Genomic DNA, 24908 nt, shown 5'->3' with positions numbered 1-24908 from the left:
GAAAAGTGTTGACATTACAGTGATCTGTGCCATTTTACGACACAGAGTATGATTCTCTGTATATTGCAATAATATTTTCTCACGTTGGAATTTGTCTATGTCTAGTGGCATTGTGTCTAGTGGTCTCTGTTGAACTGAACAGGGAATGAGGCCAACCTAAAAAAAACAGAAGAAGGAAATTAGGACACCATGACAGCAAGTTTGCAGGGGCTGTTGCATTATGGGTTGTCCATAAATCCAGGTGCTATAGATCATGTTTATAGAGCTGCTCTTACCCTTGTATCAATGTCCCACTTCTCAGCAAGCATTCCTCAACACACAGATGAGCTGGGTTCCTCCTTCTATGTCCTATCCAGATCAGATTCAGCGCCTATTGACCTGGACTGGACTTGTCAGAACGGCCCGACCAGAAGAATCCTCCTTTTTATGCACCTTACACCATGTACATGTTCTCAAAGGTAAGATTTTTGTCATTTGATTGGTCATTGGATTTTCAGTAGAGCATGCTAAACTATTTTTCCATATCCACAACAATAACCTCCACTATCTGTACATTTAAGTGTTACCAGCTCTATCAGCATTATCATATGGTAGCTCAGTCAAATTTCTGTTAACCTAAGGGATTGCGTTTTAGAATAGTTTTATTTTATTGCTATCGCATGCATTTGGTCATGGTGTCCTAGCAGAACGTCTCGCGCTCAAAGAACATGGCAGAGATACAGAAGGCTACTACAGCAACCTGGCTAGTGTTGACCTTCAGTGTCCAGCTCCGTCCTCAGTTATCTATTTGCTCCTATAAATAAAGCATTTGAATGTTGAGTTGTGTATGACAAATTGAGCCTGTGCGTATTTATTTGTCTATCCTGTGATGCCCTCTGGAGGCAGAGTTGTGCTGTAATTGGTCAGATTGTTTACCCATGATGTTCTGAGAGGTTAAGGGGTCACTGTTTTCACCCAGGCACATGTTACCTAATCGGCTGGTCGAGCTGGTTTTGTGTGTTTGTATTGTTTGGAGAAAGTTGGTGGTTAAGTGCCTTGCTCAAGGGAACAATGCCATACAGCCCTGGTAATTAAACTGGCAACCCTTTGGTTATAGGCCAGCTTCTCTAACCTTGAAACTACTGCCACCACTATTGATGGTGTTAAGGTAGAACAGTGAAATTGCTGTGTATGGGATCGGATATCCCATTTCATTAAATGATAGAATGAGAGTAAGGTCAGAGAGGTTGGATGAGGATGATGACCTTACCGCATGACTGGAGTGGACTCTGATGACTAAGGGATACCTCTTGTCCCTCGCATTACAGAGACATAAAGTGTCAGGGGGAAGAGAAAAGGAGTGTTTATGTGTGAGAGAGGGGCACGGGGGCTGATGTGTGGGTTTAAAAATCGTAGTCCTCAAACTCAGCATGAAATCTGTAATGGGGAAATCAACCCGCTGACTCTGGTGTAATTGGATTTTACAGGGACTCGTGCTAATTCAGAGAGCTGTGGGTAGGTAGCACAAAGCTTGCTTGGGCTAGACAAGCCATACCGCAGGCTAAAGGGGCAGGATGTGTGGTGATAGGACATGTGGTGTGATTGTAAGTATATGGGTGGGTGTGTTTGGTAGGGGGCTGCAACAAAGAGAAAATAAACTGTTCAGTAGTCTCTGGGAATGTAAGCGTCTGTAACGTTGACTGGAAAGGTAATAATCCCTTCTGTTCTGATTTGTAGCAGTGGTTGCTTTTAAAAAGCTATGTGGCTTTAAAATATAACTTCTTTGCTGTGAATGTCTCCTCTCTGTTTAATCAGTGTGGCTGTAATGCAAGATGCCTTCATTAGTGTTTACAGGATGCTCGACTTTAAATTTTAAACAGTTGGAATGAGAGGGCAATGTTACGCTTCCTACAAATCTGTCACAATCCAACACATCACTTAGTACTGAGCCAATAGAGAAGGTGGGACATACATCTCTACTTTGTTTTTTCTTCAATAATCATTCTGGATAGCAATGTCGATCAATGACTAATTTATGGTTAGGTAAATCATGTATGATTGTTCTCTTTTTCATTCAAACATAGCTTTAAATATATATTTTTAGATGACATAAGAGCCACTAGAATACATACTATGAGTCTCTCTGACACATGAAGGTTAAGCAGGAAAGCCATCATAGTATGGTATGTCCCTCTTACTGCAGCACAGGCTGGTGTTGACAACAGTAGTAAGATGCACTGAAAGGACAATAGTCTCATCCCAACAGGTCCGATACTGTTGCTTCACCATGGCAGTGATGAGTGGTTTGTAATTAGTCAGAATTGTATCTGCCTAATCAAAGATCAGTAACACAATACCTGTGCTGTAATTTTGTGCGAGGAGGAGGATGAGGAGCTTGAAGCAGATAGTTTCCGCATCATTGTGTTACACGTGCACACACACACACACACACACACACACACACACACACACACACACACACACACACACACACACACACACACACACACACACACACACACACACACACACACACACACACACACACACACACACACACACACACACACACACACACACACACACACACACACACACACACACACACTGGGTCTTTGGACACTCAGGTGAAGTGCTGAATGAGACCTCCCTAGGCTTAATGAATGATTAACTATCTTAGAGCTCTCAGAGCCAACGAGATCATTATGGACCGGACAGGAATGACGCTTTAGCAGAAAGTACTAGTCCACACAGAGGCACTCCCAACTGAACCCCTCCCTTGGTCCCCAGAACCTGGCCAGTTCTGTCAGAGGGACAGTGGAAAGCGGAGGTAGAGCAGTGTGACGGTGAAGTGATACGGTCAAAGGGACATACCTGCATCTGAGTCGTCTGAGGCTAAAAGTGACTCTAGAATGTGAGTGCTTCTCGGTTGCTAGCCCCAGGACGAGAGTCCACCTCTACTGCGTACTTGATTTGGATTCTATCTGATCCATTACAAGACCGATTCAACCATGACTCACATGGCTTTGGAGATGAGTGAGGTAATACTGTGGTGTGTTTTTCTTTGTGTGTCTGTGGAGCCCTGGTTCTAACTTGCGTCCTTTGTCCTGATCTAGTCCACATTCTGATTGTGCCCACATTTGTTTGGCAGGTGTAGACAATGTAAAGACACATTGTGATCAGATCATCCGGTCAAAGTCGGAATGTAGACAAGATCAGGAAAAATAACCCAATTTAGCACAAGGTATAAACAAGGCTTTTGTTTATCCTCTGTTTAGAACAACATATTAATAAGGTCTTATAGGCAAAATAGATTTTTCCCCAATGCTATGAAGACCACCACCTAAAGCTTCTACCTTTGCCAGACTTTGAAATAAATATATAATAGCAATACATATACAGTATTCGTATTGTTTTATCCAATATCTATAATTGAAGCTATATAAAGGCAGCATTGTATGAAGAGATACAGAACCGTGACACTCGGGTTTCTCTAGACACCTGGAGGCCCCTAAACGTGTGTTTGTTTCCCTGAGTGATGTGATGTGTGGTGTCAGTCAGGGGCCCACGCACGAGCAGTGCTATCTGTTTCAGGAGCCTAACGGCCACTTTGTGACAGAGTAACAGGATCCTGTGCCATAGTGGAGAGCCTGGGACAATGGGCCGGCCTCTCGGGTGATGGCCTGCTGGGTCAGATAGGCTTTCCTGTTCCGTTTTAGCCTGCCATCAAATTTAGGTATCTTGTTGCTCATTTTCCGCTTTTGCAAGTGTCATCCTTTTCTCTCCACATCCTTTTGCATTCTTTGTGTGTGTTATCACCTGTTTCAGTCTCCTTTCTACTCCCAACAACCTCTCCTTTAAAAAGAGTCCTATGTACCATTACCATGAGATGCCACTGTTTCCTAGATTACAGTAGAACTGTGTTGTGCAAGTGTATCTATCTGTGTGTGTGTATTCTTATGTATGAATTGACATGGATTGTGTCCTTGGGCCATGCTGGTTGGCCATCTCATGACGACCTGGTGTTATCTTCTCATCTGCCGAGTGTTCTCCGTTTTTCAGCTCAGATTCCCCACGAATGGCTGTAATCTCTGCCGTGCTCTCTGAGGCGTACCACCGGCCTGCCCAGCCTGATGCCAACAGAGCATCAACAATGGGCAGAGTGCCAGAATCATGCCTGGCATGCAACCTGACCACTCTGAGCCATTGTCTCTGTTCAGTATTTTAGGCCTGGTACAGGGTGGTCAGGTGTAGCAGGCAATGTGCAACCTTGATGTCACATTGGAAGGAACCTTGGCATTAGAGGAAATAATACGAAATAGTGAATTTAATGCTTATAAGTTGATGTTTTTTCCATTGTCATTGATTTAGAGTGTGTCAAACACAAATGCCTTGAGAAACTCTTTCTCGTTCACGCACAGAATGGAATGTCAAGACATTTTCCCTTTCAGTGTGGATAAGAAGGCTCCAGTTCCCATGTTGGTGCTAAGAAGGGGAGGAAGGGAGGATTGATCCTCATCGCCACCTTCTGTATTGTCAGATTGATTCTGACATCTCAAATAGGGCGCCTTCAATGATATTGTTCACTTGTCTCATTGGTTTAACTTGATGATGGGCTGGGAGGAGATTGGAGGGAGGGATGGTGGAGTGGAAGAGAGTACAAAATAAAGAGTGTCTTGTAGGTGGGAGAAATCAAGCCCCCACCCTGTCCACATCCATTACCCAGTTATCCTCTTTCCTTGAGGATCGGAATAACAATTCAATAGTAATAGAATCAGACTTAAAATGAGTTTCCATGTTTTTTCCCCCCTCATGATAACTATAGGTGTCATAGTTCAACACAAGTCTGAGACCATACTTCTCCTTAAAGTCTGTTCCTTGTCTTATGAAGGACTTGTTTTTGGGGTTCACAGATTAGACAAATACACCTCCCCCTCCACCAACCCTCACCCACATCCCCTGTTGCTCTCTCTATTGCTCCATCGTTGCCCCCAGCATTGCCCCCTTGCATTAAATAGGCCAAATCCCTTTTGTGTTTTGACTGCCGAGTGTGAAATTGACTATGACGTTGAATGTGTTTTAATGAATAATTACTGAGTAGATATACTGGCTGAATGTGTGTAATGGATTGTAGACTGCTCTTTAAAACATTTTCCACCAACTTTTTATTCACACGACCAATGCTTTTCACATGCAAGCGAGAGGAGGGGCATTGGCATTGTGTGATAATTTTATACAAATTATTATCTTTTTATGAATGTTTTCTCAACTTCACAGAAAATTGAAAAAGCCTTTTTTCTTTGCAGTTCAGGGAAAAAGTACTATAAGTTTTCAGTGTTGCAGGGCTGGCAACCATGTAAGCTGTGGCCGGTTGCTGTGCCGGGATGCTCTGCCGGGTTGCTCTGCCAGGCTTGGGACAGGGTGGGCGAATGGGGGTTGGAAGAGGAGAGTGTTTTTTTTTATCAGAGGAGTGGATTGAAGATGTTTTTAGCACTCCTGTGCCTAGTTTTAGGCAGCTTTAGCGATATCCCACTGGGCATAAACTGGTTGAATCAACGTTGTTTCCACATCATTTCAACAAAATAAATCAATGTGATGATGTTGAATAAATGTGGAAAACGGACTGGATTTTCAAAAAGTAATCAGTGTAAAAGGGAATTTAGTATTTTCTTCACCCACCCTTTGAACCTAAATCCAATGGCATGGTGAAATGTTTGGTTGATTTCACGTTGAATTCACGTTCGTTATTGTCAACCAAATGTAGATCAAAACTAGACGGTGGGATATGTCTTCAGGTAGCATGGTGTGGGCCTGGGTGTGAGCCTCTGGATCTCAAATGAACTTTTAACTCATGCCCGGACATTTACCAAACGGCTCCTAATAAACGATTCACTGTAGCTCACAGAAGCTCAGAAGATAGGCATGAAGTACATTTACCAAACGGCTCCTAGTAAACGATTCACTGTAGCTCACTGAAGCTCAGAAGATAGGCATGAAGTACCTCCGAAATGATTGGCACTCTTGTTAAAGATGAGCAAAAAAAACTGTATAAAGGAAATCATACAAATACTGAGCTATGTTGTATGCTAAAAAAAATAAGATTATACTATTTTATACTAATACAATTGCTCAAAGAGATTGTGTTTAACTAGTAATATTTGTTTCTCTCAAAAAGATAGGGGTCACTTTTCAGTACTCCTGCACCTTCCCCTTGTGAGGATAACGGCACAGAGCCTTTTTCTAAAATGTTTTATGAGATTGGAGGGATCTTAGACCATTCCTTCATATCAGATCCTTGATATCCTTTGTCTGTGCTTATGGACTGCCCTTTTCAATTCACACCACAGGTTTTCAATGGGTTTCCATTCTGTAGACTGAGAAGGCCTTCCCTAGGGAAATGGCATCAGGAAACCACAATGAAAACAATTAAAAAATTGATGAATCACCTTATGTGTTGGTGCCCTTGGCCCATCTTCCACCTTGTAACTGGGATTGGTAGTGTTGCTTTGCTGTAAGACGGCCTGAAAATAGCCCTGTTTCCCCTATAAATAAGAGTCCGGGGGGAGATTGCTTTGCTGAGCAGGACAAGGGGGTCATTTGGTGGAAAGGGATTTGGAGAGAGAGAGTAGCTTTAGAACAGTTCAGTCATCACTGTACATATAGCTGTCTTTCCCACCTTTATGTCATAAATACTGTAAGTAAGCTAACAGTTTTATTCAAAACTTAGTAAGTAATAAAGGCATACATGTGACTCCACACACACACACACACACACACACACACACACACACACTATTACTTCTGCTTCCTTTCTCGCTCACTTTTGACATTATTGATGGCTTCCTATTGGTGGAAATGGAGGGGGCAATATGTCAATGTTTCCTGCCATACCGTTCTTTCCCTAAATAAACCCAGATGTTCAGTATAAAAAGGGATTGAAGCTCAAAGCAGTCTGATACAGAAGACTTTCTTTCACTCAAGGTAAGGACTTACTTTGAAAATCTTTATAAAGAAAAATATATATTAAGCTACATTTTGTGTATGGCAGTGTTTGAGTTGTACATTTAAAAATTGCCATCACCATGAGGGTGGATTGTTGTGGGTATCAATTACGATACCATGGGACCAGGTTAACTTGGCACTGTTGTATGCCAAACCGGTGGAGCGTTGAAATATTCCGGACAGTACTTTCATAGCACTGTAATTAAGGAGCACAGATCTGACTGATAATGTTACCTGATGCATATTGCGGCCCGAGAGCTCATTTGTTTGGGATACAAAACTTCAGCAACAATTGCATTCCATGCCGGTAAACCTTTGCCTTCTGTTTAGTATATACATTATGGAAGCACAATAGCATTGTACATGACACACTCATGTTCTAAGCTGTCATTGGGATAGCATTATTTGCATTTCTAGGAGTTGATTACAGTGCAACATCTTTGGAGTTGGTATGTGTGTTTTGACCCTGCTGTTGGGGTAAATTACAGGGCGGAGTCTGCCCTATAGTTGTGTGGGGAGGGGGACGTGTGTATCCTCTTAAAACAGTGACAAGAGACTGATTGCTCCTTGAGGAACATGGAAGTAGATTAGATAGGGATCCCTAAACTGACCTGCTATCTGTGCTGAGAGGATGTTGTCAAGGCCACCACACACTGAGTGGAAGTGGATGGAGGGCCGGAGATGAGGACAGATTGACAGTAAAATAACTGGTGTAGAGTGAGATTGTCTGTGTGTGACAGTGAGCACCGCATGGCACAGCGTCATACCTGACGAATGCAGATAACTACAAGGACAACAGGACACAGTGGAACAGGACACATGAAAACCCTTAAACATGTGGTGTATATCTGAAAATAATACAGCCGATACGTTATGTTGTAAAATGTGGAACATCTCAACTGGTTTGTCGTAAATAAATGTTTACAGCTGTCATGTCTTGATGAGATTTGTGACAGTGTTGTTGGGTTGTGCTTCCGGGGCATTTGCACAGCTATAAGTTATCAATGTGACCATCCTGGACCCTTTCTCTGATTGGTCAGAGCCTGGAGGAGCGCTGTAACCGGATCCTCCGGGACATGGAGGGCTCCCTTACGGCCCGGGATCGGGTGGGCATCCAGGATTTCGTTTTGCTGGACGCCTACACAAGTGAGAGTGCCGTCCTGGACAACTTGAGGAAACGCTTCAACGAGAACCTCATTTACGTGAGTCTATCACCTACACAGTCCAGAGGTATCACATAGCCTTCCTTTCAGCCAGAAAGCCACCCTAACTCAAGATGCCAGGGAGAACACAGTGTTCCTCCTCTAATTGAACTGGCACTTTGCTCTGCTGAAACAGCAGCTACCGTGCTGTAACTACAGCCACAGGGTGAGCTACCTTACTTTCTGTAAGGTCAGGTCTGATAATTACTCATACTGTGGATAACAAGCACAGCACATTCTCGTTGCAACCATACAGTGAGGCATCCATCTCTCTTTCAATTCTAATACATTTCCCACAGACCTACATTGGTACGCTCTTAGTGTCAGTGAACCCCTACAAAGAGCTGGGAATCTACACCAAGAAGCAGATGGATATTTACATGGGCGTCAACTTTTTTGAGCTTCCACCCCACATGTAAGTTGCATTTGTGTACGTGTGTAACTGTGTGCTTGTATGTGTGAACCACACGATATGAAATAGAGTGCTGCCCATCTATATCCATCAGCAGTATTACTGAAACTCTACATTGCCCTCCCTTTCAGCTACGCCCTGGCAGACAATGTCTACCGCACCATGTTAACAGAGACCAACAACCACTTCATCTTGATCTCAGGGGAGAGTGGAGCAGGAAAGACGGAGGCCTCCAAGAAGATCCTGCAGTTCTACGCTGTGAGCTGCCCCAGTACCAAACTGCTGGACAACGTTCGAGACCGACTGCTGCTGTCCAACCCTGTGCTCGAGGTGAATACCACAGTGAAGCGAATATGACATGAGAAATTAACATTGTTTGCACACTGCCATTTACAAATACAATGACTGATAATACAGTCTATACCTTTCTAAGGCTTTCGGAAATGCCAAAACCCTGAAGAATGACAATTCAAGCCGCTTTGGGAAGTACATGGATATTCAGTTTGATCACATGGTAAGAGTCAAGTCGTTGAGCACAGCATTCCCATATTAAAAGATCAGAGGAACATCAGACATCAGCACGTCAATCACTGTTATATCTTTAATAATCTAGGGGGGAGCTGTTGGTGGCCACATCCTCAGTTATCTACTGGAGAAGTCCCGGGTGGTGCATCAGAACCATGGAGAGAGAAGCTTCCACATCTTCTACCAGCTGGTGGAGGGAGGAGAGGAGGACCTGCTACGCTGGCTGGGTCTGGAGAGGAACTGTCAGCGCTACAGTTACCTGGTACAGGTGGGAGAGGTAACCTATCAACACTACAGTTACCTGGTACAGGTGGGAGAGGTAACCTATCAACACTACAGTTACCTGGTACAGGTGGGAGAGGTAACCTATCAACACTACAGTTACCTGGTACAGGTGGGAGAGGTAAACCTATCAACACTACAGTTACCTGGTACAGGTGGGAGAGGTAACCTATCAACACTACAGTTACCTGGTACAGGTGGGAGAGGTAAACCTATCAACACTACAGTTACCTGGTACAGGTGGGAGAGGTAAACCTATCAACACTACAGTTACCTGGTACAGGTGGGAGAGGTAAACCTATCAACACTACAGTTACCTGGTACAGGTGGGAGAGGTAACCTATCAACGCTACAGTTACCTGGTACAGGTGGGAGAGGTAACCTATCAACACTACAGTTACCTGGTACAGGTGGGAGAGGTAACCTATCAACGCTACAGCTACCTGGTACAGGTGGGAGAGGTAACCTATCAACACTACAGTTACCTGGTACAGGTGGGAGAGGTAACCTATCAACACTACAGTTACCTGGTACAGGTGGGAGAGGTAACCTATCAACACTACAGTTACCTGGTACAGGTGGGAGAGGTAACCTATCAACACTACAGTTACCTGGTACAGGTGGGAGAGGTAACCTATCAACACTACAGTTACCTGGTACAGGTGGGAGAGGTAACCTATCAACACTACAGCTACCTGGTACAGGTGGGAGAGGTAACCTATCAACACTACAGTTACCTGGTACAGGTGGGAGAGGTAAACCTATCAACACTACAGTTACCTGGTACAGGTGGGTAACCTATCAACACTACAGTTACCTGGTAAGGTAACCTATCAACACTACAGTTACCTGGTACAGGTGGGAGAGGTAACCTATCAACACTACAGTTACCTGGTACAGGTGGGAGAGGTAACCTATCAACACTACAGTTACCTGGTACAGGTGGGAGAGGTAACCTATCAACACTACAGCTACCTGGTACAGGTGGGAGAGGTAACCTATCAACACTACAGTTACCTGGTACAGGTGGGAGAGGTAACCTATCAACACTACAGCTACCTGGTACAGGTAGGAGAGGTAACCTATCAACACTACAGTTACCTGGTACAGGTGGGAGAGGTAACCTATCAACACTACAGTTACCTGGTACAGGTGGGAGAGGTAACCTATCAACACTACAGTTACCTGGTACAGGTGGGAGAGGTAACCTATCAACACTACAGTTACCTGGTACAGGTGGGAGAGGTAACCTATCAACACTACAGTTACCTGGTACAGGTGGGAGAGGTAACCTATCAACACTACAGTTACCTGGTACAGGTGGGAGAGGTAACCTATCAACACTACAGTTACCTGGTACAGGTGGGAGAGGTAACCTATCAACACTACAGGTATTAAAGAGACAAATAATCAGCTATTCCATGGAGTGGTCTATCATCATCTGGATATTATCTCCTGTCTCACCCAGGGGGAATGTGCCAAAGTCAGCTCAGTCAACGACAAGAGTGACTGGAAGACGGTACGGAAAGCCCTCAGTGTCATAGAGTTCAGTGAGAGCAATATAGAGGTGAGTCCTAATCTCTCTACACTACCAAAACACTACCATCAGATACTGAAAGGTGAACAGAACATCTCATTTTTCATAAAGAAAACATATCAGTTATGACCAGCGTCTTCTCTTGCCCATGATGTAGAACCTGTTTGCAATCATTGCTAGCGTACTTCACCTGGGAAATGTTACGCTTGTGGCTGACTCACAGGGATACGCCACTCTCAACAACAGTCCGGAGATACATTGGCTGTCCAAGGTGAGACACCTCTGACGGCAAACTACAAACTAATGGACAGTCACTCTATTTAGCAGTACTCATACCACAGAAAACTATCGAAGTACTCTCCCTTTTCAGACATTATGGCAACTTTTCAGATGAATTGAAATCCCTTTTCAATTAGAGTATTTGGTGATGTGTGATTGGTTGTTTCTCTGCTGTGTAGTTGCTGGGCATTCCTGCACAGGTGATACAGGTGGGTTTGACACACAGGAAGATTGAGGCCCGGTCAGAAGAGGTGAGGAGGATGCTACTGTTTTGGGCTCATTCATAGAACTTCATGCCATCACAGTAAATGTGCAACCTGTCTCTTGAAAATCAATCTCTGTGGTTTGTCTGTTGTGCTGGTCAGGTGCTCAGTCCCTTCACCGTTGACCAGGCAGTATATGCCAAGGACGCTCTAGCCAAAGCCATCTATAGCCGCACCTTCACCTGGCTGGTCAACGAGCTCAATGAGTCTTTAGCAAACAAGGTGAGTGGCCTTTTTCAGTGGTCCACCAATAAGAGTGATGTCGTCCCAGTCCAAAACGACATCTAACCAATCATGACACTGCTAATAAGTATAGGATATACAGTAAGTAGTAAGACAGTAATATAGGAGGCTGTCTGGTATTGTGCATCCATGTAGGATTCCTCCAGGAAGACCGTGATTGGTCTGCTTGACATCTATGGGTTTGAGGTCTTCAGTGTGAACAGGTGAGGGAAGACACAGTCGGTCAGCACCTGTTGTATTCGGCGCATGTGACAAAAGCAATTTGACCCGAGAGTGAATTTTAGAGTGTGAAAGGATGAGCCTAATGACTTGTCTCTATATGTTTAAGCTTTGAGCAGTTCTGCATCAACTACTGTAATGAGAAACTGCAGCAGCTATTCATCCAGCTGACACTGAAGTCAGAGCAGGAGGAGTACGAGATGGAGGGGATTGAAGTAAACGCTCCTCCTCTTCTCAAATCTATGTTTGGACTTAGCTACAAAATGTATGTAATGGGCTACACAGCTTCATGTTTTGTATTTTTGTTTTTCAGTGGGAGTCAGTGCCATACTTCAACAACAAGATCATCTGTGACCTGGTGGAGGAGAAATTCAAAGGCATCATTTCAGTGCTAGTATGTAGATACTGTAGACTTGACTGGCTGACTGACAGACTCGCAGTCAGACTGAAATGTCGTCAGACAGACACGATAGCTTTGGATTGGTTTTGTGCTCATGTTCTGTCTCCTTTCCACTAGGACGAGGAGTGTCTACGTCCGGGAGAGGCCACAGACATGACCTTCCTGGAGAAGCTGGAGGAGAAGATGGGAGGTCACCCCCATTTCGTCACGTGAGTGAGGCAGCGTTGGGATACTGCAGCACAGTAATACATTTCTAACAAGAACTATTAGATAAAGCTGAGCTCTCCCAACTGACAGCTGAGGATGGAGGGGTCACGGTCTGCCTCTGTAACACCTGACTAGAACATCCTCTTCTCTCTCTGTCCACATCCTGCAGACACAAGCTGGCTGACCAGAAGACCCGGAAGATTCTGGAACGAGGAGACTTCCGCCTCTTACACTACGCAGGGGAAGTCACATACAGTGTGGTCGGTGAGAGATGAGTTCCACAATGTAATATACCCAAGCACTCCGCCCTTCCTCTCACTGTTTCTGTACACCGCCCTCCATATTTGTCTCTCTAAATCTGTCTCTTTGATATGGTTTCAGTAAGCCGAATGTCCCAAGAGTCGCCCCCCAGTTCTCCTCACTTTCTGTCTCACTGACAGAAAGTGTTACCAGTCTTTATCTGTTATTTACTCTCAACTATACCTTTCTGTTTTCCAGGATTCCTGGACAAAAATAATGATCTCCTGTACAGGAACATTAAAGAGGTAAGTGTGCCCAGGGCTCTCGCTGGCACTGTTGTGGTCCGGAATTTACATCCTGCCAACTGCTGTATTATTCATTGTTAAGCACACCTGTGAATTATAGAGGAGATGATTGTTAAGCATTGCTTTGGGATAGACTGACAGGACTTTTAAGAGGGAGAACTGTGGGAGCATTTGTTTGACTGCCTCTTGGTTTTGAAAAGAAGCCGGTTCTTTATATTTCATCCTGAGAGATTTAACGGAGAGATTTTCCACCTTCAGGTTATGCGCCAGTCTAAGAATGCCATTGTTAAACACTGCTTTCCCAGCACTGAGCCGGACAGCAAGAAGAGACCTGAAACAGTAAAGAGACTTTCTGTTGACACGTGATCCACCAAAGTGAATTAGAAACATACCCATCCTTTACTGTTGTGTGTATGGTGTTCTGACCGTGTCATAAGCTTGCATGTTAATCCCCTGTCTTCTCAGGTGGCCACTCAGTTTAAGAGCAGTCTGGTAGGCCTGACTGAGATCCTCATGTCTAAAGAGCCCTGGTACGTCCGCTGTATGAAGCCTAATGAAGGCAAGCAGCCAGGTGAGGCCTCATCTATAAACCGTAACGTACATCTCTGGTAGTCTATTTGACTAGGCACCACACACCTGTATACTCAGTATAGCCATTACACCAAAAGGAACCTTCCCTAATGGACTTGACCTATGCATGCCCAAACAAATTATTACTTGGCGCATTCATTCACAGTGCATGACCTGATGCCTGTAGCCTTGTGACCTCGTGCAGGGCTCTTTGACGATGTGTTGGTGAGACACCAGGTGAAGTACCTGGGGCTGATGGAGCACCTGAGGGTCAGACGGGCCGGCTTCGCTTACCGCCGGAGATATGAGATCTTTCTGCAGAGGTAAATACAACCTGCACTTCAAAGTTCTGTAGATAGTGTGCAATTGCTCTGTCCAGCATACCCTGCTCTGATACATGGCTGCATTACAGTATGTAGATCTGATGCTCTCTAAACAATATATTTAATACGGGTGTTTCCTGTTGTCCCTGTCAGGTACAAGCCCCTGTGTCCAGACACCTGGCCTAACTGGAAAGGTACAGCCGCAGAGGGGGTGGAGTGCCTGATCAAGCACCTGGGCTACAAGCCTGATGAGTACAAAATGGGAAGGTGAGGTGCTCTCCAGGATTATACATTTGGGTTCACCTGGCGACACACAGTCTGGCTGTTTCTCACTGGCTTGTCTTTCATGATACAAAAAAAGGACCAAGATCTTCATCCGCCATCCCAGGACTCTGTTTGCCACCGAAGACGCCTTTGAGGTCTGCAAGCATGAGCTGGGTGGGTCCTGGCTCTAGCTTAAGTCTTTCAAACAACGGATCACAGACAACTACAACAATTCAGAAATTGGATTGTTATATGGTGTTGGGATTATTTCAAAGAAAATGAACCTATTTGCCTATGAAGTTAGGTTCTACGTGTGTCTCTTTATGTTACAGCTACAAGGATCCAGGCAAAGTACAAAGGCTACAGAGTGAAGGGAGACTACATGAGACAGAGACAAGCAGGTAACTGCTGAACGAGACACAACAGGCCTCTACTTTTGACTGCCTTGGAACTAGTATAACAAATATGATGTTTAAGCCGATAAGTCTATTAGCTTGTGTTGTCTTGTTAGCTACAAAGATTGAGACATGCTGGAGAGGCATGAAGGCCAGGAGAGAGAGGGAGAAGAGAGCCTGGGCTGTTAAGGTCATTAAGAGGTAAGAGACAAACATCTGAAGATATCTCCAAAGACAAAGGTCCAACATCTACCACGCACAATGGAACGACATAACGCTCACCAATCAAATCTCTTGTACTTATATTTTGTAGGTTCATCAAGGGCTTCATGACTAGAAATCAGCCAGCCTGTGTTGACAACACAGAGTACCTGGCATTTGTCAGGCAAAACTACCTCACACGGCTCAAGGAGAATCTACCCAAAACAGTTGTGGACAAGAACACCTGGCTAACCCCACCTCCCATTATGCAGGAGGTGAGTCGCAGTAGGGAATTGACTTTACTTGAATACTTGCGCTAACCTCGTTCTGCACGCCTGTGTGTCATGGTATGAGTATGCTGTACACTTATTACATAGATTTGTACTTGTAGGCCTCACAGATGTTGAGGAAACTTTACACCCGGCACATGGTACGGAGGTATGTACAAGGAATCATGACAGAGCGGAAAGCACAGGTAGGCCTACCCTACAAGCCAGGGTGCTTTAATGCATATTTGAACTGCATTTGACTATCGGGGTAGCCTCACTGATCACTTAATATATCTCTACTGTGTTTGCTTACCCCATGTACAGTTGCAAATCAAAGGATTGACCAGTTCCATATTCAAAGGAACAAAAGAGAACTACCCTCACAGTGTGGGAATACCATTCGTGGACACCAGGATAAGTAAGGCATAGGCCTTGTGCTGATGAATTATGTGCCCCATTGTGCACCTCTTACAAAGCAACAGTTATAATGAAAATGATTTATGTCATTTGACCAGTTTCATTGTTATCTGGTCAGGTGAGGAAGATATCCACATTAAAGTCTACCAGATGATTAGGCAAGAACACATCAAGGTAAACACACGGAGCGAAATAAGCTATGTCAGAGTTCAAATCAACTTTAATGTTCAAATGAAAGTAAGCCCCATACCTCCCCACAGTACAGTGTCCCTGTGGTGAAGTACGACAGGAATGGCTTCAGGCCACGTTTCAGACAGCTGATCTACACTGGAAGTGCAGCCTACCTGGTGGAGGAGGCCAAGATCAAACAGCGGGTGGAGTTCAACAACCTCAAAGGTTAGCACCACTGAGTGGAATATGTGTGTGCAAGTGTCAAGTTTTTTTCTCTCTCAATGGAATAGTCCGTGTGTGTATACTGTGTTAATTCAACCACTGTTCTAAAGTATCTGGGTGGTGTGTGTTCTTCCAGGTGTGTCTGTCAGCACCCTGAGTGACAACTTCCTGATCCTCCATGTCCAATGTGAGGATATCAAGCAAAAGGTTGGCTGCCCAAAAATCTTTTCATTGATGTGCACAAATGTATTTAAATGTTTTATTATGCTTTGCACCAGTTATTTTCTGAATGGTATATAGAACTATAAAATGTGCATTTCCATTGTTGCATTTTCTATTTGCTCAGGGGGACCTGGTGCTGCAGTGTGACTACCTGTTTGAGGCCTTGACCAAGTTGTGTCTGGTGGCCAACAAGCACAATTTTATCAAAGTAGTCCAGGGCAGGTAAGACCTGTGTTCAACTTGTAACTTGTCTTAAAAAAAAAACAACTGTCACCAAAAGTATTAACGTAATGTTATATATTATGTCTGTGCTCATTTGCAGTGTAAAGTTTGACATCCAGCCTGGCAGAGAGGGGTTTGTTGACTTCAAGAGTGGCCAGGAGACCATGATTTACAGAGCAAAGAATGGCCATCTGATGGTGGTGAGTATGAAACTAAAGACTGTGTGGCCATTCAATTCTCAAAATGAACAAATACATTTTCTAAACTAATATTAAACAGTAGGCTAGGACATAAACACTTCTCTTATATTTACCCAGGAATCAACTCGAACAAAGTCCCGGGCAATGATACAAAATTGAACTGGATCCAATAATCAGATTCTACAAGGTTTTAGGCATCTTGGGACTTAAATCATGAATGAGAACCTGTGTCCTCTCAATAAGGGTTGGACAATAATGAAATGAATTGAAATCTCAACAAACAGTTCATACTGTGGAGGAAACTCCAAAGGAATGACTACTGATGCTCTACTCGGATGAAAACTTCACCGGTTATTAAGCTGTACATCACATGCATGGGCTCAGTTGTGACTTATCAAGCAAAGCGGTCATCATAATAGGGTTCATTTGTAAAATATGGTTTTGCTTTAGGTATATTTTCCCTAGATGTCCCATTTTATAGCGATATAAGCAACATGGTTAAATCATTCAAACATTGTGATTTTGAAGCCATACTTTTTATACTTTCTCAAAGATGCTGTACCATATTTACATTAAAACCAACTAAGTATTCATAAACATCTTTTTTATTGTAAGAAAAATGTGTTAAATACAGTGCAAAAGTCACTTGTACTTGTGAAATGATCGCAAAGAATGTCACAATTTTACGCAATGTCTGGAGTTGCTTTGTCTCTTCAGCTGTGATCCATCTTCCAAACAAGTTTCGTCTTGTAACCATGTCACACTCCAATAATTTTTGTAACAGGCAGCAATGACATCCATTTTATCACACAGAAGAAAACCAGATTTCATACATGATGTCAAAAGATCATTAATCCTTGACTACGGTAGAAACGGTGGCTTTATTCATACCACTTACAATTAAGAGGTGGGTTGTAACTTATCGCTTCAGGTTTAAGTTCCCGTAGGCAAACATCTAGGATCAGCTTCCCCTCTAAAAATCCTTAATCATTAGTGGGGGAACTACAAAACTGACCGAAGATCACCATCTAGAGGTAACGTCAACCTAATATATATCACACCTTTCAGTGTTTTTGTACATAACACCCTCTGCTGGACGAAATGAGTACATACAGAAAATAGAAGCACCCGATTTCGAAACACAAGATAAAATGCTGTTATACAGTTTACATATCACTTATTCAAACTAATGAATATGTATTTTTTTATTTTTTTTATCTAAAACTGCTGTGGTAGGAAAATGTATTGTTCCACATTGTACATAATGTATAGAATCCTTTGAATGCAATTGACCTGAACTAGCTAAACTGTGACACATACCTGAACTTCAAAGCAATGTTGTAGTGACGTGATAAAGTAAATCATGATAAAGATTGTAAGCAGCACGTACACCCACAGACTTAAGGCACAATATCTCTACTGGGCACAAGTAATATGTCTACATACATACATACATATATACAAAGACAAAACATATGGAAATAAAGGCGGTAAAATACATTTTGACCACTGAAAAAAAGATGACGGTTTAGACAATACTGATATGGCCATTTGGGACAGAACATTAAAAGCATGTTCTACTTATGATATCAGACAAGCAACAGTTCATTAGTGGCTGTGGTGCAGAAGCGCAGAAGTCGCTTGTGGTCAAGGATGTGAGATTACCTGTGGGTATACCGGTAGTGTGATCTCAGTGATGGGTAATGGTCACTGGTGAGGTCTGCGGATCCTGATAATGCTGGTTGGCTGGTATAGTTACTGGTGGTGGTGGGTGCGGTCATCGGGACGTTTGATGTGGATGCGGCGCACCCTCTCGATGCGTTCCCGTTCCTCGTCCTCGTCCAGATGATGGGATCGGCCTGCAGCGCCTCCTGTAGCCTCCAGTAGAGCGTTGTCTGGACCACGCCCATCCTGAGACTCATAAAGCAGGATGTTAAGGGTCTCCTCATAGATACGAGCCTCTGGGAACTCCACCTGAGGAAAGAGAATACTGCTACTTAGACCACTGCCCCTCGGTACAAAGACAAGTCTACTCACTGACAACCAGGCTAGTCTATGATTTGGTCAAAGCAAGAAACATTCATATCTTCCTTTTCTGTGGTCGTGCTGTGGGAAACTGCATACCTTGGTTTGTTTCTTCTCTGTGGCGTAGACTATGGAGGTGCAGCAAACCTCAGCGATCTTACGGCCCTGCCCATAGAACGACCAGCAGCAGATCTCATCCCCGATCACGTCCTTGATGAAGAGCACGCGGCCGTTGAACCGCAGAGAGAGCTTGTCAAACAGCTCAATGTTCTTCAGCATGTTGTCATCGGAGTTGCTGTGAAAAGGCACCAGATGTTAATGTCTAGTTGCCAATCTGTTCAAATCGCCATACACATGTACATCAGTCTACCCATGATTAGGACTGTTGCGGTGACAGTATTACCGCCACACCGAAGGTCACGAGTCATGAAGGCAGTCAAATGCCTTTTTTTGTGCAACGTTTTAGAATCATAGTCGCACACCTCATGTAGCCTAGCCCATAGACCATGTTTTTTGCAAATGGAACATTTGCACTTATAGCCTACTACCATGTGCGCATTGATGCACTTACAATGTGAAGAAATAGCCTCATAGTTTATCAACATTTTAAGCTAAACGCTCTGATCTGTTGCGTCAGCCATATTGCATAAAACATTTTTTTTTTGATGATAGTGGTTGTATTACTTTGAGATCTATCACATCTCACAACTGTCCCAGACTATGTTTGGAATACTTATTTCTCACACAGAATAGAATAGGTTGATCTTTGTACTATGGGTGACAGTAGATTGACATAGGCTAGTGCTTTTGCTGTTTGTTAGGCCAACTCATCTTGTTGGCTGACGAAAAGTAAATATGGACAGTTCTTTAATATGCACCTCAGAATTGGATAAGGACGTGAGCAGTTGCATCCCCGATATGTCTGTCTCCACTTGTAGCCTGTGAGAAAGACCTGATCATGTGATGGAGCGTGCAGCACTCTGGTAGTGTTTTGCTAGCACAGACTGGAATCTGTTCCGGGATTCCTCCGATGGCATTGAGGAGCACACCACATCAGTCATTGGCTTCATCAATAAGTGCATCGATGACATCGTCCCACAGTGACTGTACATACATACCCCAACCAGAAGCCATGGATTACAGGCAACATCCGCACAGAGATAAAGGCTAGAGCTGCCGCTTTCTAGAAGCAGGACTCTAACCTGGAAGCTCATAAGAAATCCTGCTATGCCCTCCGACGAACCATCAAACAGGCAAAGCGTCAATACAGGACTAAGATAGAATCGTACTACACCGGCTCTGACGCTCGTCGGATGTGGCAGGGCTTGCAAACCATTACAGACTACAAAGCACAGCCCAGAGCTGCCCAGTGACACGAGCCTACCAGACGAGCTAAACTACTTCTATGCTCGTTTCGAGGCAAATGGCACTGAAACATGCATGAGAGCACCAGCTGTTCCGGAAGACTGTGCGATCACGCTCTCCTCTGCCAATGTGAGTAAAACCTTTAAAACAGGTCAACATTCACAAGGCCGCAGGGCCAGATGGAGTTTCAGGACGTGTACTCCGAGCATGCGCTGACAAACTGGCAAGTGTATTCACTGACATTTTCAACTTCTCCCTGTCCGAGTTTGTAATACCAACATAGTGCCTGTGCCCAAGAACACTAAGGTAACCTGCCTAAAGACTACCGACCCGCAGCACTCACATCTGTAGCCATGAAGAGCTTTGAGAAAGAATGGTAATGGTTCATATTAACACCATTATCCCAGAAACCCTAGACGGACTCCAATTTGCATACCACCCCAACAGATCATGAAATCTCTATTGCACTTCATACTGCCCTTTCCCACCTGGACAAAAGGAACACCTACGTAAGAATGCTATTCATTGACTAAAGCTCTGCCTTCAACACCATAGTGCCCTCAAAGCTCATCAGTAAGCTAAGGACCCTGGGAGTAAACACCACCCTCTGCAACTGGATCCTGGACTTCCTGACAGGCTGCCCCCAGGTGGTAAGGGTAGGTAACAACACATCCGTCACGCTGATCCTCAACACAGGGGCCCCTCAGGGGTGCGTGCTCAGTCCCCTCCTGTACTCCCTGTTCACTCATGACTGCACGGCTAGGCACGACTCCAACACCATCATTAAGTTTGCCGATGACACAACAGTGGTAGGCCTGATCAACAACAACAGCGAGACAGCCTATAGGGAGGAGGTCAGAGACCTGACCGTGTGGTGATGATTGTGGACTACAGGAAAAAAGAGAAATAAAAGTAACAAGTAATTAAAGAGTAACAGTAAAATAACAATAGCGATGTACATGTGGGTAGAGTTATTAAAGTGACTGTGCATAGATAATAACAACAGAGTAGCAGCGGTGTAAAGGGTGGGGGTGGGGGGTTAAGGAAATGCAAATAGTCTGGGTAGCCATTTGACACACTGCCTGGTATAGAGGTCCTGGATGGCAGGGAGCTTGGCTCCAGTGATGTACTGGGCCATTCGCACTACCCTCTGTAGTGCCTTGTGGTCGGAGGCAGAGCAGTTGCCATACCAGCCAGTGATGCAACTAGTCAGGATGCTCTCGATAGTGCAGCTGTAGAACTTTTTGAGGGTCTGAGGACCCATGCCAAATCTTTTCAGTCTCCTGAGGGGGAATAGGTTTTGTCGTGCCCTCTTCACGACTGTCTTGGTGTGCTTGGACCATGTTAGTTTGTTGGTGATGTGTACACCAAGGAACTTGAATCTCTCAACCTACTCCACTGCACCCCCGTCGATGAGAATAGGGACGTGCTCGGTCCTCTTTGTTTGTTTGTTTGTAGGTGACCAAATACTTATTTTCCACCATAATTTGCAAATAAATTAATTAAAAAATCCTACAATGTGATTTTCTGGATTTTTTTCTTCTCATTTTGTCTGTCATAGTTGAAGTGTCCCTATGATGAAAATTACAGGCCTCTCTCATCTTTTTAAGTGGGAGAACTTGCACAATTGGTGGCTGACTAAATACTTTTTTGCCCCACTGTATCATGCTTCTTAGACCTGTCTAAAATAAATAATGGATTTATTGTGAAGGTGTAGGCTATATTACATGGATTTACTAGACTTTTTAAAATGTAGAGGTTCCAAAGGTCTGCACCAGTGCCTTCTAGGCTATGTGTGGGAGCCAGGAGATGCTAAATGTGTTTATGTTAATCAACGGTCAATTACCGCGAGACCGGCAGTTATTTGCTTGACAATCACTGGCTGATGAAATTTTGTGACCGCCACAGCCTTATCCATGATACAATCCACTTCACACGTACATGTAAGAAATACAGTATAAGCTCATTAAGTATTTTACCACAATCATATGTAATATTTAGCCTACCTAGTGTAAGAGTACTTGTTGTTGCTCCTGTTGTATAACAGCTTGACTGTGGGCTGTAATCCAAAATTAAAAGGAACATAGGTAGTCAGTGTTGAGTAACAAATAGAATACAACTCCATGCTGTCTGTCTAACCTTACATGTCAATTGTGATTTTTTAAATATTTTTTACCTTGGAGGTAGAGATGAGTCTCTGTTCTTCCTTTGAGGACGTGACCAAAGGCACTTTACAGAAGGGCTCATACATATCTTTATTCTGAAAGCATGGAGGAAACAGGACCCAAATAATTCAATGGGGACTGTGGCTACACCAGCATGCAGAGAAAGAGAGATACCAAGATAGAGATTGATTACAGGTAAGTGTTTACACTATGTTAAGGTAGTACACAATATATTGGAGACTGGTGGGAGGAGCTAAGGACAGGCTCATTGTAATGGATGGAATTGAATAAATGGAACAGAGTCAAACATGCAGTTTCCATTTATTTGATGCCGTCCATTTTTTCCATTCCAGCCATTACAATGAGCCTGTCCTCCTATAGCTCTTCCCACCAACCTCCACTGATACAATACCTCCAAGGCAGCGTGGCACTCGTCAGCTAGCCCCTGCACCAGGTAGTACTTGGCCTCTGCCAGGAGCTCTTCGACCTCTCTCCGGATCTCAGGCAGAGGTACAGCACCATCACGCAGGTAGTTCAGAATGGTCCCAAAGTGCTTTCCACACCTGTCAATAAGGATCCAGCCTGCAGGAGAGGACACGACTCATTACATTGAGAAGTGGCAGAGACAACATAGTGGAGATAGTTGACTGTGTGTGTGTGTATCTTCATTTAGAGCCATATCAGATGGAAGGCATGCTAAGGGAGCTAGTCTGTAAAATAGAATCATATACTATGCAGCATCAAGGAGCATGTACTTTGCAGGACTCAAGACTTTGCAGTGGACATAAGGTTTGGGAAACCCTGGCTGCAGACAACCCATGTCATCACCAATGCCTTCTCCACAGATAGAACAAGGAACTGTTTAAATCTGAAGCATCCAGTTGGAATTTCCACTACCCATCAAATATGGCAAGGAGGAAGCCCAGTGGCCAGCAGTGGGAGAGTATGGAGCGAGATGGAACTGGGACGACATTCTGCTTATTTTCTCATCTAAAAAAAGCCCGATCTCAATAGAGTTTTCAGTTCCCAAAACTAGAATCTGTTACAAACAGAGTGCACTTAGTGTTTTAGGAGTGACCCTTTGCCAAAGTTTACATTTTCAAATTGCGTTGTTTACAAGAAGTGCAAGGACGAATTTAATTACTGCACATGCGCACTTTAGAGAAGGTGTTCCCTAATGGAAATATGCAAATACATGCTAGAATGTGCCACTATGATCTCACGCTTGGCTGTGCCCACCTCCTTGCTTGTTTTGCCCATTATGCTTAATTTGCTCCCATTGAAAAGGACACAGATAAACTATCTTGGTTTAGTTATAAATATCTTTGCCTTCACTGTCTGTGAGGACCTCCATCCTGCCACTGAACATGGCCTTGAGCATGGTGTCCTGCTTGGTAAGGGTCTGCATGGTGGTGTAGTAGAGCACCCCGCCCACATTCAGCTTCACATACTTCGAGCTGGGGCAGGAGCCCTTGAAGGAGGTGGTACGGGTTGTAGCCGCTGGCAACGCTGAGGTCACCGCACTTATTCCTGACATCTCTTCCTGTGGGTCCAAACAGACCATATGGAAGTCGTGACAATGCAACGGTGTTCACAGCCGATATTAATCATGCACCCCAAATAAATAGCATAATAACTATCGAGCTAGTTGTTTATAGCAATGTTTATAACTAGCAGAAAAGCACATAGAACAGAACCTGTTCTTAAACTATGCTAAATAGTTCCCTATACTGGGTTCTCAGAATGGGGCCAACGTGACAAGTCTGTACTAGCTAACGTTAGTCATCAACTAGCTAATCACAGGAAGCAATAGGTATATTAGCTAGCTAAGGGACTTAACTCCAGGCCCAACATAGACTCAGTGTACAAAACATTAGGAGAACCTTCCTAATATTGAGTCGCACCCCCTGTTGCCCTCAGAACAGCCTCAACTATTCGGGGGCATAGACTCCGCAAGGTGTCGAATCGTTCCACAAGGATGAATGATAGTGTAGAATTTTAGCAACCAGGAAATGACAGATTTCCACTAGACAACACCGCCACAAAGTCAGAAAAGCTTTCATATTCTGACATCAGATGCCGCTACGTCGGGAGAAACCAATAGTCGAATATCACAGTAGCTAGTATACCACAACTTTGGTAATACTGTGAAACACTATCATTCCACTATTAATGCCAGATATATTGTGGACATTTTCTGAAACAATGCAAAAAAAAAATCGTATGCGTAACGCTACCACTTTAAAATATGTTGATCCTGAAATTAATTCCTTTCTTAGCTATAATAATGGTAACCTTCTAGCTGTAGTAGCTACTTAATAGCAATTTACGTTACCTTAGTTATGGAACTTTCTAACTGGTCTGGCTAGCTAACGGTAATGCTACTGTAGCCACAAACGCTAACATGCTAAAGAACCTCAGCTACCGTTAGCAAAGCCATTGTTTAAGCGAGATACTAGCTAGCTAGCTAGTTAGCTACGTCGTTATTGTGGCACTATAAGAGATTACAGGTTGGCATGCATTCCGCTAGCTGACATCCTGTCGATATAACGTTACATATCTAGTAGTATGTGTACTATAACATTAGCTACATTGTCGACTGGTTTAGTTCCTAGCTAGATATCATATATTTATATAAATATATATATATATATATTTTTTTTTACCATAGAATCCTTGTTCAGTCAGCCTTGAAGAACAAAGTTAGCACCAACATAGAGAATGATAGAGGCCTCTAGTGGCCAAAAGGCTGAATATGCATGGCCAGCTTCGACCATTTGGT

The 24908-nt window shown here is 43.8% G+C and overlaps 2 protein-coding genes across 7 annotated transcripts; one reads left to right on the top strand and one right to left on the bottom strand.

The window, feature by feature from the left end:
- Positions 1-1430: 1430 nt before the first annotated feature.
- On the top strand, positions 1431-21484 carry LOC135517825 (unconventional myosin-Ih-like). 5 transcript variants are annotated; one of them, XM_064942459.1, is made up of 32 exons: positions 1431-1494; positions 8022-8183; positions 8483-8598; positions 8727-8925; positions 9029-9109; positions 9209-9397; positions 10871-10969; positions 11097-11210; positions 11398-11469; positions 11584-11703; positions 11860-11927; positions 12053-12158; positions 12257-12337; positions 12461-12552; positions 12720-12814; positions 13049-13095; positions 13354-13434; positions 13561-13666; positions 13871-13988; positions 14142-14255; positions 14350-14426; positions 14585-14653; positions 14764-14848; positions 14961-15123; positions 15240-15323; positions 15442-15535; positions 15653-15708; positions 15795-15930; positions 16064-16134; positions 16274-16371; positions 16472-16571; positions 16689-21484. In XM_064942459.1, the coding sequence occupies exons 2-32, from the start codon at positions 8058-8060 to the stop codon at positions 16728-16730; spliced, it is 3099 nt and encodes a 1032-aa protein (XP_064798531.1). In that variant the 5' UTR covers positions 1431-1494; positions 8022-8057; the 3' UTR covers positions 16731-21484. The 5 variants fall into 5 exon arrangements, with proteins under 5 accessions (XP_064798531.1, XP_064798530.1, XP_064798529.1 ...); XM_064942458.1 differs by lacking the exon at positions 1431-1494 and adding an exon at positions 1597-1687; XM_064942457.1 differs by lacking the exon at positions 1431-1494 and adding an exon at positions 6054-6960.
- On the bottom strand, positions 17159-24901 carry LOC135517833 (BTB/POZ domain-containing adapter for CUL3-mediated RhoA degradation protein 3-like). Of its 2 annotated transcripts, none has more exons than XM_064942476.1 (7): positions 24793-24901; positions 23456-23669; positions 22539-22708; positions 22138-22221; positions 21968-22020; positions 18696-18891; positions 17159-18545 (listed from the first exon to the last, which is right to left on the bottom strand). In XM_064942476.1, exons 1-7 carry the CDS (start codon positions 24793-24795, stop codon positions 18327-18329), a joined length of 939 nt encoding a protein of 312 aa, XP_064798548.1. In that variant the 5' UTR covers positions 24796-24901; the 3' UTR covers positions 17159-18326. The 2 variants fall into 2 exon arrangements, with proteins under 2 accessions (XP_064798548.1, XP_064798549.1); XM_064942477.1 differs by lacking the exon at positions 24793-24901 and adding an exon at positions 24462-24742.
- Positions 24902-24908: the final 7 nt, after the last annotated feature.

Source organism: Oncorhynchus masou, chromosome 28 (genome assembly GCF_036934945.1).
Source record: "Oncorhynchus masou masou isolate Uvic2021 chromosome 28, UVic_Omas_1.1, whole genome shotgun sequence".
In the NCBI taxonomy this organism is placed as follows: Eukaryota; Metazoa; Chordata; class Actinopteri; order Salmoniformes; family Salmonidae; genus Oncorhynchus; species Oncorhynchus masou.
The sequence above is the reverse complement of the archived record's forward strand: the minus strand, read 5'-3'. Positions and strand labels throughout refer to the sequence as shown.